Source organism: Electrophorus electricus, chromosome 1 (assembly GCF_013358815.1).
Source record: "Electrophorus electricus isolate fEleEle1 chromosome 1, fEleEle1.pri, whole genome shotgun sequence".
Lineage (NCBI taxonomy): Eukaryota > Metazoa > Chordata > Actinopteri > Gymnotiformes > Gymnotidae > Electrophorus > Electrophorus electricus.
The window spans coordinates 26,074,473-26,090,073 of NC_049535.1; the positions used below are offsets into that span (position 1 = coordinate 26,074,473).

At 40.1% G+C, this 15,601-nt stretch overlaps 1 protein-coding gene across 1 annotated transcript; it reads right to left on the minus strand.

Annotated features, from left to right (window-relative positions):
- Nucleotides 1–2,147: 2,147 nt before the first annotated feature.
- Nucleotides 2,148–15,269, minus strand: LOC113575205 (ral guanine nucleotide dissociation stimulator-like 1). Its single transcript, XM_035526279.1, is given in 20 exon segments — nucleotides 2,148–3,109; nucleotides 3,372–3,486; nucleotides 4,506–4,766; nucleotides 5,814–5,937; nucleotides 6,066–6,164; nucleotides 6,389–6,510; nucleotides 6,874–6,906; nucleotides 7,174–7,260; nucleotides 7,804–7,875; nucleotides 8,769–8,831; nucleotides 8,833–8,854; nucleotides 9,049–9,152; nucleotides 9,398–9,624; nucleotides 9,713–9,794; nucleotides 9,796–9,863; nucleotides 9,999–10,168; nucleotides 10,633–10,677; nucleotides 11,613–11,748; nucleotides 11,751–11,898; nucleotides 14,944–15,269. Coding segments are annotated over 20 exon segments (2,160 nt in total). The 5' UTR covers nucleotides 14,968–15,269; the 3' UTR covers nucleotides 2,148–2,951.
- Between the last annotated feature and the right edge of the window lie 332 nt (nucleotides 15,270–15,601).

Here is a 15,601-nt window from a genome sequence, read left to right on the forward strand (position 1 = left end):
GATTGATACAACTCAGATTGTTTTTGGTGTAAAACAGAAGAATAAATTCTCCACATAAAACCTGCTGTGTTATGTATTCTGACATCACTGAGGGACATAAATAGAACATATGCAAGTTTCAAGCTGTACTGTGCTTTTAAGCATACTTGAAAAAGTGCACATAGCTTGGCTGATCAGAAGCCTGCCATTAGTACCTTGAATGTCTTTCTATGAGAAATCATTACTGTCATGGGGACCATGAGAAGAACAGTGTATAAATAAACAAAGGTTAATTATAATTTTCCAGAATGATTGTGGTTATATGTAATAAAGTTCTTTATATTGAATAATGTAATGACTCCCAAAACTATATAAAGTTCTGTAAGGCTTAGAAAATCATCTGAGCTTAGAATTCTGTTAGTAACTAATGAACTAGGTTGTTGTTATTCTTAATAATAATAATAGTAATAACAATACTACTACTAATAATAATCCTATTATTTTATTATTATTATTATTATTATTATTATTATTATTATGTACAATCTTAAAGCACACTTAGAAAATGAGTGTTCCCACACTCAAGCCCTGAGGCCTAAATTTATTTGGTCTACAGATCAATATGCAATTTTTCAGGGTAGAATTACTGAGAAGGTACAACTGAGCTGGTCATAAGGCCTCGGGTCCTTTTTACTCTTTAGAGACCAGCACTGCATGAATATATCCAAGCATAATCAGCATGTACAGAATGTTGTTGAAAAATTTTGGATTACAGAATACAAATGAAATAAGAGAAAAATATAACACTGTGTGAGTTACAAAAACACAAACCTCAGAATCAAAGCTCAGATTTACAAGCTGCTTCTTCAAAGTTGTTGTTATGTGAAAAGTCTCTTAACCTATGTTAAAAAAAAACATGAATCAGTAGTGCAAGCTTATCTCTTTTGTGATTAAAAAACTACTTTAAAGATCATAATCAACTAATATATCTGTTGTCAGGTTCATAAATGTACCTCACATAGCAATACCATTTTCATGCAACATGTTTTTAAGCCTTAAAGAATAGATCTTAAAGAGTATCAGAGACTAGAGCCCCAGTGTGGAACTGGTAAACTGCAAAGCATTTTAGAGAGCATGGCCGTCAGGCACACTGGACAATGTTGTCGAGTTGCAGAGTAGCTCCAAAACTGCAGGGCTCCAGGTTGGGCCTTTTGAAGCTCTGTAGAGTTCCTGTCACTCTAGACATGCTGGCTGTGGAATGCCACTGCACCTGTCTGTGTGCAGTCAACATTACCCCCCCCCCCCACACACACACACACATACACATACACAAACACACCCCCAATCGATGTCACCATGCTACTATATGAACAGAACATTATGATCTGAATGTGTGTCTCTGCCAACCACAACACCCACTGAACCCCAGAGCAACATTTGCAGCACATGCTGTGCTGCTTAAGATCAGACTTTTTATTAACCTGATTATATTTCTCTCTTTAGGCAACCTATGAGATGGGTTGTAAGATTTGCTGCCTTGGCCTTCTATTCTACACTACATGAGGAGGAGGCTACAGCTATAGAAAAATAAATTATACTTAAGATATGTGGTTTAAGAAACTGTATAGTTTTGTTTTTGTTTTTTTTTTACATTAAATAATAATGTAATAGACAAGATTTTGATTGTCTGCATAAACATGCCCATTAAATGTTTATGTTATATATATATATATATATATATATATATATATATATATATATATATATATATATATATATATATATATATATATATATATATATATAGAGAGAGAGAGAGAGAGAGAGAGAGAGAGAGAGAGAGAGAGAGAGAGAGCAAACAATCCACTACATGAGTTCTGTAGGGCATATGCTAGACTTTACCTGAGCCTCTCAGCTGTCATTCAGATGCTTATGTAAACAAAACCAGCTTGAAAGGACAGAAAGTACCATTCTAATGTAGGATATAGACTAGGGAAGTGACCACATCTACCACAGTGTAAAACTCACTACTACTACTACTACTACTACTACGACTGATAAGATTCTTCTTCTTCTTCTTCTTCTTCATAATAATAATAATAATAACAACAACATTTAGATAACCATGCATGATTACTATCCTTTTAAAAAAGTCACAGAAGAATACATTTTAAATAAAAAAATATATAGTTTAATATATTGTAGTGTTTTCAATATGTATTAGTTTTTATCATAAGAATAATTCTATTGAATTTTTACATAGTGCAAGAAACATCTTGAAGGTACTTTGGAGGTAGGCAAAATCTAAATTGTCCAAGCTCTAAGAAAATGCAGTTATCTTTATTGCAAAACTGCTGATTTTGTGTATTTTGTCTTGCATTTTTTCTCCAGTCCAGTTCTCAGATGTCATAACTACGAGGTGTATACTGATTATAAAAATAACAGTATTCCAATGAAACCGACAATCTCAACTCTCAAGCCACATTGCTTGCAATGAGTGGGTGCTTGTGTGTGGCTTGTGTGTGGCTTGTGTGTGCATGTATATTTTTCATATGTATGCAAACTGTACAGCATGTCTGTGTCATGGGACATGTAGCTGTGGGTCTGGCATCTGCTGAGAGAGAGGGGCTCAAGGGGATGCCCCGCTGCTACTTTCCATTACAAACAATGTGCCTCTGTTGTGAGATCATGCACATAATGCCTGTACACTTCTTGGAGTTTAGAGATGCATGTCCTGACTCACCAAAAGCAGTTTTTCATCAAGTTCAAGGTAGGTTGCACATTGAGTTAAAAAAAAAAAAAAAATTATTTAAAATAAGCAAATATTTAACATTAAATAAGATTAAATATTTTACAAATACTATATACAGTTTTTACATATAAACTTAAAACTATAATGACTTGAGAGGCATTTCATAGTCCTGTGCAGTTTTCATTTTTGTCAAGAGCTCTCCAGGGCACTAGGGGTGCTATTATGGGTGGTGTAATTTCATGGACCGGTTTGATGACAGTGATACCGAACGAGAAAGTTGCTTCTTCTGGCTTTTTGAACACTGGCGCAAGACAAAGTCATAGTTGGCTGAAGTAGACATGGCATAGTAGACATTGGCTTTGTCTGGAATGATAAGCTCTGAAAATGAAAAGAAGACAACAGTATCCATCTGCATCCAGCAAGCCCATTCCACAAGAAGGTACGCCTACTTCAGAAATGGCATAACAACTGGGCCATGGTCCGGTTACAGATATAGGCTTTCCAACAAGGGATGTCTTATAGATAGACAGACAGACCCCTCCCAAAGAACAGAGTTATTGTATATTTTTATAATACATATATTTTAATCCTTAAAATATAGTTTCTGCAGAGTTGTTCAGCCCAGTTGCTTTCCACACACCTTTGCCATGAGGCAGTATCTGGATGAGGGTGAAGTCCTGCGCACTGCTGTTCTCCAGGTTGTGCTTCTGCAGAGCCTTCTCAATCACCTGGCCTGTCTTATCCTGATTGGTCAGCTGTTAAGGACACACAATGTCAGTCAATCTATTAAATGGGGTTAATTAGGGTTAATGGGGTTTTATCTATTTTAGTGTTTGATATAGAGTAATTAATTTTAGGAATGCCAGTTATGTTAATCATAAACACAGCAACCCAGCAGTACTGGCCTGGTTTATTGTTTAGAAAACCTTTTGGCACTTGGAATGATCTGAGTTAAGGCATTATGTGGTACTGGCTACCAAAGCCACATGCCCTGACAAATTCTCTTCCAATGAAGCCTTTTGGACTAGCACGAATGCAGAATTTGTTGCAAATTATCTTCTCATAATTTCTTAAAAGAAACACACTGATTTGATCATTCCTAGTTGTAAAAACCTAATCTAATCTCAGATACATGTTGAACATTTATACAAATCCAGTCTCCCTACCCTTTCAGGTGGAATCTAACCAAGACTAAGCAACCCTCCCCTGTCGCTGGACCATTCTCTTCTACCATGAAGTTGTCTGCCTTCCTGCCCACCTGTCACTGCACCATCACCACAAGTTCGTTTGCGTGGTGACGAATGAAATCCCGAGCTGGCCTTCCACCACAGTTTTCCCTGCACATTGATACACTATTGCCTTGTCACGCTTCAGAATTCAAGATTGATATCAATATAAACCCCCCACTTATTGTAAAATTATTCCTAGTTCACATTTGTTATTTTTCTTCATTTTCATCCATGTCATCATGTTGTTTGATGTCAACCAGAGGAGGATGGGTACCCCTTTTTGAATTTTGGTTTCTTCTTCTCAACCTTAGGGGGTTTTTCCTCACCACTGTCGCCTTTGGCCTTCTCTATTGGGGCTTGGACCCAGACACATGTAAAGCTGCTTTGTGACAACAGCTGTTGTAAAAAGTGCTATATAAACTGCTTGCTTACTTGCGTGCATATCAAACCTACCAGTACCAGATACAGCACAAGCTCTCCCCTCCTATGTCCCTTCATCAAAAGCTAGAGAAAGGCAGGACCTTGGCTAGCCAGTTGGCACTCACCAGGATACTCTTGTACATGTTGCCGTTGCTTCTGGGCTCCACACTGACCCGGATGATGCAGGAGTCAGCCACCTGCCTGTTGTACATGGGCAGGGAGGTCATGGAGATGGAGTGCTTGTGGTTCAACTTGGACGGAGTTGAGGAAGAGGATGGCGAAGGAGCCACAGGGTCGGCCTGGAAGTGCAAGGAGGGTGTGGAGGAGTCCGGAGAAGGAGTGGAGGGAGGTGCCTCCACCATGTTTTGGCAAGAGCCAGAGAGGGACTAAAGGTAGGAGAAGAGATGTGGGTCATGACATCACTGAAGTGCAACTAAATATGGCACTCTGGTGTCCTCCTCAGGTCCACAGGACAGTTGTAACTTTATAGTTTGTTTTGTGCACTTTGAGGCCTGGGCATGCACCAACACTGTTGAAAGAACGTGAGCAATGGAAGCCCTTTCCACAAATAGGAGGAAGTTTGCTGCTATGTTAGCAGCTCCTACAAAGGGAATTCTACTGCATCTTGTTGGACAGGATCTTATGAGCCAGCTACAAACTGGGCTGGGTTTTCTACACTAACCTGCACTGCAGAATGGACACTAGTGGGACGAATCACAACCACCAAGCACCTGGTATAGCACAACCCAAACTTCTTTTCATTTCACTCATGCCTTTCTTCAGATGACATTTAATACCAATTTTGCCATGATCCACTGCAGAGTAAAAAGAATGTCACAGCATGGATCTTAAGAATCTAAGAAATGTGCACTTCTCTGAAAGCATCTCAGGTATTGCAGCTGTGTGCTTCAGGAAGTGATAACTATTACATTAGGATGACAGCTGATAGACTGAGCCAGCACAGGTTTCACTCAAGAGCTGTGAACAGTGCAAACAGATCTACAATCATGTTGCAAAATCCAGGTCAATAGAAAATGAAGTACATTCCATTTTGGATGACACAGGAATCCCAAGGACTGGCTAGTCATTATGTGAAACTACAATGGAGAACAAACCATTGAAACAATGGAGAGCAATCCACTGTTGGTCACATTATAATGAATGAATGTGTTGAGTAAATACATCCATGTGCACAAAATAGTCTGCTGAACCTTTAGATAATATGAATTTGATAGACTATTGTGGATAATGTTAATGTTATTGTTTAGTACTATTGTTTAGTTAAAGGGGAGAGGTGACAGTGGCACCTGAGTGCACAGAAGGATGTCTGCTTTGGGAGTATATGTGTGTGTGTGTGTGTGTGTGTGTGTGTGTGTGTGTGTGTGTGTGTGTGTGTGTGTGTGTGTGTGTGCGCGCGTGCGCACTTGTAGCACCTGTGGTCCAGGAGGAGAGGACTGACGGGTAGAGATTTCCTCCATTTCAGAGCTGCTGGATCCAGATGATGATACGCTGATCTGGTCAGCATTCTTTCTGGAGCCCTCAGTTGTACTCAAGAGGCTGAGCACACATACACACAGTTTCATAGTCTGATATGCACTGTGCACTACATATCATATTTGTGTTAGGTTGCGCAAATTAGGGGATGCTATGTTGACCTAGCAGTGCTTCTGAAGGCTAATACTTACGCAGTGAGCTTCTTAGAGAGTGCGTGGTGAGTCCAGGCCCCACTTCTGGATGGTGGACTGGTGTCGAGGGGAGGCTCCAGCTGCCTTGAAAAGTCATAGCTAAAAGGGGGAAATACAGAGATCCTGAGCTCTACACTTGAAGAATAAAATCAAAGTGCAGCTCAGTGTTAGAATAAATCATGGTGCAGTAAACATGAGTAATTTTACACACAGTCCTCATTATATTCAGCAAAACATAACCATGTCAGTGTATTTCGGTCCATTGTTATTTAGTTGTACATTTTCATTGAACAGAGTCCTCCCAGCAGGTGATGGACCCTCACCTCTCCTGCTCCGTCAACCTCCTTGGGCTCTGAAGCCATGTCTCAATCAGAGGGTGATGAGGCAGGACGTACTGGGAGCAGGACGCCTGCAGCTGGCGGATCTGCCATAAGATCTCATACTCCTGTACAGAAGATGGGCAGGGAGAGATGGAGAAGGCTAGTGAAGGCATAATGCGGGGAATCATTGCCAGCATGGCTGTGTAAACATTCACACAGCCCAGGTGAGCATTAGATTTCATTACCCTCCATGAGCTACAATGGGAACATTACTCAGTAAACGAACTGGGTTTAAGTTAGCCAACATGAACTCCCCACTGTACCAATACTCTGTAATAAAGGACATCAGAAGATTTCCCCTGGGTTCAGAGCTCATACCCCTGGGGTATCACCAGTGTGTATTAATAAAACATGCAATGTGATACGCACACTTGGAGAGCTGGTCATGTGTATACCGATTCAACTGCTGCAGAAAGCCAGAAACTCACCCTCCTCCGTTTTTCAAAATTTATGAGTCCACACTGATGGCAAAGAAAAAAGAGAAAAAGTTTGGTAACCACATCTTTAACTGTAAGACCTGCACTCCCCACAGCACAAAAAATCCCATTTGGTGGCCCACAGCACATTCTGTTTGTATGCCCTTGCTAGTGGGGCTAATTTTTCACAGGCTGCTTTAACACTGCAGAGTTTAACATTTTAGTCAAGATATGCAATCATTCATCCAAAGACACATGACTGCTTTCAGAATCTCATTCAAGCATGAATTATTGTCATATTTCAAATCTCACCTCCACAGTATCAGGGAGTGCCGTATCCAGCATAGTAAGAACAGTCAAATACGTTCCCAGGTAAGGCACTGCTCTGTTGGTGGTGCTCTGGAAAAAAAGGTTGGCATTAGCCAAATGCTCATTAACTCTAATCAGTTAGTATGCCCCACAGGCAATGAGATTATAGGAAGAGCCTAAAACATAACTATTCATAAACACTGCAGTAATGTCATGTTTAATGTCAAAACACATTAAATCCACTTGCTCTCTCACGAATGCTCATTGTCTTCCAAGGCAGTGAATCACCACAGTGGTTTCATATTTGACATCAAATGGAGAGAGAGAGGCAGAGAGAGACACAGACACACAAAGAGAGAAGTTCCTTTCATGTAATTTCTTATAACACATTGTTTCAATTTCTAAATTAAACAATGCATGGACATTATTTAGCCGGTTTCATTCCTACTGCCTTTTTCTGACAAAGGGCCAAACTGATGACACATCTGCTTGACGTTTCCTTTTCTTTTTTTACAATTAGAGGAAAGTGCCCAATTTGCTTATTCATAAACAGTGATTGGTAGTGTTGTTGTAATCGAGTCAGGACTCTGAACCATAAATGAGTCTCCCTGCACATTAGGAGGAGGGATTTACCATTTGTCCGGACATGGAGCACTGCTGGGATGTCTTGGGTGAAATGTTATCCACAGCTGCCTGGCTCCCATCCTAAAACATGTAAAAAGCAGTCATCAGTTCATCCACACACTCACTCTGCCCTGCACCCATCCTGCAAGTATAAGTGAACAGATTAGCATCATATCAATCATTTTCTTTTGTGCGATACTGTTCATGCTTCCGATTTATTGCTTTTGATTATTATGTGTCTTGCTAAAATGTTCACAAAATCTACCTTCTATTCAGGACAGAACTGGCAGACTATGGAAAACAAAGATTAATTGCTTAGTCAATGGTAGACAAATAGCTACCATAAAGTGCCACATGTAGGAGTTACTTATTTCTTCAAAGGTACAAACAAGCATGCAAAATAAACATTTTCCAGAAATACTAAACACACATGATTGATTCTAGAATAAATAATTAGGAAGAGTGTGTACACAGAATTATGTCAGCAGCTAATATGTACAAAATTATACATTTAACTAACTTCAAAGTAACCCAAAATAATAGAATAAAACAAAATCATCATCTATAGTGGTGAACACTCCCTACTGCCATAAAAGGAGAATCTGAACCTAGTGATGCAAGCACTGAGAATTTGTACACTACAGAAACGTCTGTGTGTACAAGAACAATACTGAGCAAACAAGTAGCACAAAGAGCATACCACATTTCAACATGGATCCCTGGCCCCCACAGTGAGGGCTCTTAGCTCTTTGAGCACAAGTATAACAAGATTATTGAAGTGTTACTTGGTAACAGTTAACCATCTTGCTATTCATTAACAAATTGTGAATGGTGTTTTAAAGAGAAAATGTCAGCAATGTGTAATGACAAGGGTTTTTTTCTTTTAAAAAATCAAGACAATATTCTGGGATAATAACACTGTGTGCGTGTGTGTGTGTGTGTGTACACATATGAAAGAGCATATGAGATCTTACCTCCACAAGGATTTCTCTGCTGCTCATTACACAGTTCTCATCAGGAAAAGTTTCACACAGGTTTCTCAAAAATGCTCACACTATCTCTATAAAGTACAAACCACTCAGGTAAAAACAAAGTGTAACACATTGTAATTTTCCAAAATTGTAAAAGATCTACATTACACCTTTGATAATGTGTGATCCGACTCTAAGAAAATGGTTATATGAACGTTAACTAAAAAGTATTTCCTAACTGACCTCTTGTCTAAGTCAACCCTCTGTGAGGGTTGTTTAATACCTGCTCACAGCTGTCCAGGTCTTTCTTAGCCTATAAACAGGGTTGGACTGCAAGGCAGACAAAATGGCCCTCAGGGAGGAGAAGTTCTTCAGCTGTCTGCACTCCTATGGTAACAGGTAAAAGCAGGCTACTTGCATACATAATAACTATTTGCATATGTGACACTCTTGAATTGCTGTAACCCAGCATGGGACCCAAAACAATAGTAAAATAATCAGTAACATAAACCTATGTTATGTTTAAAGGATTTTATGTTTAAAGGTTTTGACAATGGTGCAGAAACACGTTGACAATATGCTTGCCAGGAATATACTCTTTTTGGTAAGCAAGCACCAATTAAAGATCTAACCTGTGCCACTTGTATCCATTTCTCAATGACTCTAGCTCTTTGGCTAGGAGTGGACAATGGACTGGAAGGAGATGTGGAATGACACAGCAGCGATGTGATGACTCTATTGGTGATGGCATTGAACTGGGCAATGGTGGCACGGATGGTGGGCGAGAGGTTCTCCTTCTTGTCTCTCTGAGACCATACACAAGCCCGACACTGGAAGGGCACAACCTTCATAACAATTCCTACAACACCATACAGAAGAGAATTCATATTTCTGGGTTATTGGACTTAGATTTATAGATCCAATCAGGAGCAGGACTTATAGCACACTCACAGCATCCAGTCTGGTGAGCTGTTCTGCGAGTTCTGTGACAGAGAAGTCCATGAAGTCTGTCTGATTGGTAAGCTCATCCCCTCTCTACGTCCTTCTCTTCCTGATGCACCCCTGACTCCTCTTCCAGATCATCATTACCCCCAACATCTGAGAGGACAAAGAACCATTGCAGCACATTGTTAGTGAGTATTGCCACATGACAGACAAGACGCTGACACATGATGCAGGGCTGCACTACATTGTGGTAATTTTTTGTATGATGTCTTGGTGCATATGTCTGACCTTCTGCTTGGAATCTCTTCAGTAGACCCTCATAGCACTTGGCCAAGGGAGAGAGAGATGGGTGCTGTCTCAGCTGCAAGCACATCAAGCGAAGAGAGGAGTGCATTGGGGGGTCCAGGAAATCCTCAGCAAACTCATCTAACCAGGTCTGGAGCAGAGTCCACAGAGCGCTGCAAAACAATATACTTACTTAATCTTCTCTTGAAGCATGCTGATGTACTCTGGTCCTGAAGCATTTGCTCATTAAGAGAGTTACATTTAGAGCATTCAGCTGACACTTTTATCCAAAGCAACTTATAATTATGACTGAATACAACTTGAGCAATTGATGTTTAAAGGCTTTGCTCAGGGGCCCAACAGCGGCAACGTGCCAGTGGTGGGGATTGAACTGGCAACCTACCAATTATTAGTCAAGTACCTTAACCAATGAGCTACCACTGTCAATGGGGTTAGTTGCTCCAATTCTACATTTCATTCAAGGTGCCCATAAAACAAACTTTAGACATTGTTTTCCTAACGATATTTTCATAGTCAATGAAAAAGAAAGTCCAAAGACAGGAATTTCTTTTACAGATTTACCAAAGAAACAATGCTGAAACTGGCTTGGGGTAAATAGTTTTATTAAGCCTCTTACCTCTTATGACACTCACTATTGTCCAGCTCAGATGCAAAAACATCCCTGTTTAAGAGGATTAAAAAACATATTTATATGGGGCAGAGTACTACTTTTATTAAACAGATAGCTTTGTCTAGATTTTAAAACTTGCCCTGCAACCTAAACATTAGTTACAAAAAGTACTGTGCTATTCTTCTAGCAAATCAGAATATGCAGAAAAAACAGTCCCTAGCAGCAAATTAAACAGCACCTATTGCTATCTGTAATAAGCATTTGTTTGAAAATGACAATTGTCTTTAATGCCAACGTGGTCAAACAGATATTTGGTCTATGAGGGGTGACGCAATACGTCTGATTAGTTAAGCTGCCTTTGTTAGGGTCTTTTTTCATGTGGTGTTTATGAAGAACATGTCCTTCAAATGACACGTTCAACATTCTTTCATGGCAGCCTTGCAAGCCAATTTTACTGGTGCTATGCAGTGATTCTCTGGAATGTGTCTGCTTTGGGTAAAGAACAAATAAAAAAGAGGCTTGTGGCACCAATTAATATGAGTTTTTAAAAAGCCTATGGTCACACTCCATGGTGTCAATATTTCCAGAGAAAAGCTCATGACTCCTCCTGGAAAAGTTCCTTTGATAACAGAATGAAAATACTTCCAGAATTCCATGTAGCACAGTGGATCTGAGTTCATGGCAACAGTGTGATAGGGACATATCAAAGAATCTGGAAAATGCTGGAACTCCAGGTAGGATGATATGGTGCTAAACAAATTCATGTGTTTGTGCACACCCAGACACACATGTACATGTCATTCGGTCCACAGACACACACTATCATGCAATCAAACATGCATGGTTTGAATGGCATAGGCATATAACTCTACCAACACATACCTTGAAATCCACAGGTTCCCAGAGGCATACAGTCATTCAGTAACACACAGAAACTCACGGACACATACACATATGTGTGCTTGTACACACACACACCCACCGACCTCTGGAAGAGCATCTCGATGAGCTCGTTGGAACTGGTAAAAGTGCGGTATGTGGACAGGAGGATCCTCCCGTAGTGGTTCTCCTGGCAGCAGGGCTCAAGCAGGTGGGCCACCAGTCGCTTCAGGGTGGCTGCCTCAGCCTCCGCACCTTATATGTGCGGTACTGCACAAAGGCCGAGCATGCACATGCCTCCGCCTCACTCGACTGCTGGACAGGCTCCCTGCGTAGGGTCACCCCGAACACGGCGCCATCCTCATACTCCTCACCCCACTCCTGAACTGGCTCCTGGGAACACCAACGCAAACAGAGCAAGCCTCCGCTTTTAGAGTAGGGCTGAATGAAACAGGCCTTTTTGTACTGTAAGACTGGATATTTTCAAAGAGAGGCCTGCTGCCTACTCCAAAGTCATATTTAATTGCATTACAGCAAGAAGGTGCAAATCTAGACCATGCTCAAGCTTCTTTCACTTTGCTGTTCCATGACTGTACAGCCTAGATTCTGCAGTCAAGCAGGAATGCTTAGCATTACAAGGCACGACAGTAAAAAAAAAACAAGCAATTTTCCAAGGAGAGCTATTTTCTCATTGGAACATTGGCAATTCTAAGCCGTCTGTTTAGTTCAACCTGCAGCTACTTGCAGCCCTCAATAACTTCTGTTTGGGGAAACAGTGATGTTCGTGGAGTCAGCTAAAAGCAGCATAGTGTAACCCACAGCAAACAGTTGCTGGGATAGACAGCACAAGATAATTTCCTCAAAAGAACCAGCCAGAGGGCAATGTCAGCAAAAGACACAGGGGAGGACAAGTCAACACATGAATCATTCATGCATGACACAGGTGAACTTTTCGCTGGCTAATAATTTTGCTGAATCATCTAACTAAAGTCTCCTGTAAAAAGCTCATAATGAGGGGTTTTGAGAAGCTTCTTAAACTGCTGTTTATGGCTCTTCAGTGTCTCACTATAATACACAGAGACAACAGTAAGCAAAATACACAAAGATATGAGTCCACAAGTGAAACACCTTTAAAATATGAATTCAACTTCAGGGCAAAGATTTGTGATGTTGTAGGGAGTGATTCTGTTCACATTTCATTAGTATGAAATAACTGTGATTTTGTCAGATTTTTTAAAATGAACGTTTACACAGGGTGTTTCAGGTGTTTTTGTCTGTTCCTGAATGCAGACCATTTTGTGTGTACTAATGCAACTTGTATCAATAGGCAGAGCATTTTAGCATTTGTTTTCATGTACCGTGAAGAACATGCTGTCTGAACTTTCCATTATTTATTGCGGTCAGCTGTCCTCAAACATAACTTAGCTACCTCAGATGCATTCCTTGATCTCTGCTTCCACAGAGGACAGGAGTTCATTATCACTTCTGGTGCATAAGCATTAGGTGGGTCCTTTGTTTAATGTAAATGAACAAACCCAGCTCATCATCTTGAGAAGGTTGCTGCTGCATTTCAAAGAAAAAACACATGGAACATTGGGGCATTACCTCACAGGGACAGAGTGTGGCATCACCACACCGATAAACCTACATTAATAACATTTATTAAATTAATCCTCACACTGTTTACAATTTAGTGTGTCTTTCATATGCTCTCAGTAGTGTTTGAATAACACTTTTCTTTCCAAAGCTTATTATACCTGGAACTTTCCATCAGGCCTTTTGTTGTACTTTAACTCTTGCTGTTAAGGGTGTATCTAATCCTGCTCCTGGGTGTCTACACTCATGGAGTCTTCTGTTTCAACCCTCAGCCAATACTTGTGTGCTTGGATATTCTATGGAGAGTAGTCTGTTCTGCTGGAGAAGAAACCTGGGGGGGGGGGGGGGGGGGGTTGGCTGTGGTTCAATACTCTGTTCCAAACATCCTGAGGACAATATTTCATATGTTCTCTTAACCATAAATCTATCCTTCCCATACAGAGATCCTCCATATTTTATTAAGTCAATCTACTGTGAGAAACACTAAATTTACTCACATTAGACAGCTAAAATCAGATAATGAGAGATTCATGTCAAGTGCACAGGCATGAGAAGGCATGAGGAAAATAATCACTACCACAAGATGAAGTTCTGTCATTTTACAAATGTTTTTTTTCCTTTTACATGACATAGATTGTATAGTAAGCAGAACTATGTCGTTTATTCTAGCCTGAATTACAGATGCATTACAAAAAAGTGCTAAAGGGACAGACATACAAACAGATGTTTGTATCTCTGCAGAACAGATACTCAGAGGCGGGTCAGTTATTCTACAATGGGAGATGTGATTAGAATTATCAAGTCATGCAATTCTGTTTCAAGAAATGCAATAAATAAATAAAATCCTGTTTAAAGAAATCCAAAAGTTTAGTCATGGCTATTCCTGTTCAAGTCAGGAAAGGTAATTTTATCCTCAAGTCAAGTGTGGATATATAATGACAGCCATACAAGCTGCAGAACAAACCGCTTTTCTTTGGTGTGGTGGCTGACGTCCATGTCTGAGAGCCAAATGTATATAGTGGTCAGCCAGCGGTACATGATACCTGCGCCCACAGTCAAATAAGCCCTGGGCGAGTTTTGCATCGCCTGTGCGTCATCGGCTAATTATATAACGTCAGTAACGACGAGACTCAGCAAAAGAAAGAAGCTCTTAGTAAGAACTAACGAAACAGGGTCTATGTCTATATTAAATCAGCAGGGTATCTTTGTGAAGAGGCTGGTGACTGTGCTGTGCTATTGTTAGGGCTACGAAACTGCTTAGACGCTTCCTCATAACCTATACACCTATTGATAGTCTATACACAAATGTGGAAAACTCGCGTTTCTTTATGCTGTACTAACATATTCACATAAATGCAATTAAAGACAGTTAACTTAGTACAAGAAACATTCCAAGCACTGGGAAGTAAACACTGCTTGTAAGAAAATGAGAGAAAACATGAGAAAGTGCAAATGTGTAAATAAATAAGCCTAGCTTTAACCAAACGAATCAATGCACAACCATCTCGACTGCAATTACACAGGGTGCCAGAATCCTGTTAAAACGGACTTGGCCTAGGCACAAAAACGTACCGCGCCTTCGACCTACATCCAATGACCGAGGCTGACAGTCCAGACACTCAGCCATGATATATGAACGACAGGTGTTGATATTGGATTTTCCCGCAAGGAACCTATTTTAAATCGTTAAATTGCGTTATCCTAGAATTTTTGTTTCTTTGTAACATGTTGCATTCAGCATTAGTAGACACCGAAAAATAGGCTATATAGGGGTATCTGTATATAAAATAACTTTGCAATAATACACGCTGGCAAAATTGCAATAAAAGCACAAAACATTACCATCGTTAACTCCCATTTTCCCATCTCTCAGTAAGGTCTCTTGATAATCCTACGGCGTAATTCCTTTCATATTGATATCTTATTAAAATGTATCATTTAAAAGCAAAAAAACTGAGAAAAATAAGAGGATTAAGTCTGATCGATTTCAAAGTATAATCTTGAGACGCCAACGCGTAATACAGACAAGCATCTAGTTTTCCAATAAGCAAAAGAAGCAAGTTTCGTAACGTAAAAGCAAATGAAGATAATCCTACACTCTTGCTCGCCCGACGTTTGCCTGTTGCCATCGCATATTCCCACCGTCTCAGCGGGCCCTACCTGTGCGATCTGTACTTATGAAGTGGGAGGTATATTATTGCGAAGGAGGCGTTTCTGTCCTGAACGGAACATTTCATAACACAAGTGCCAAATTGGAGTGTCCTATATTTACTGAACACAAAGACTGTCTGAAGTGTCTTACTTATAAAGTGTAATTATTTTTAAAGGTTTAAATGTGTCATGCGATTTAAAGATGGTAACTTTGTCATCTTCTAGTCGTAGCATTGATGAAGGAAAACTTGCTTCATCTTCTCATTCCACTGACAATGATTTCTGCTAATTTTTGATACAGAATTAGTGCCGTCCATTGATTTAATAGTTAAAAAACCTATTGTGTATT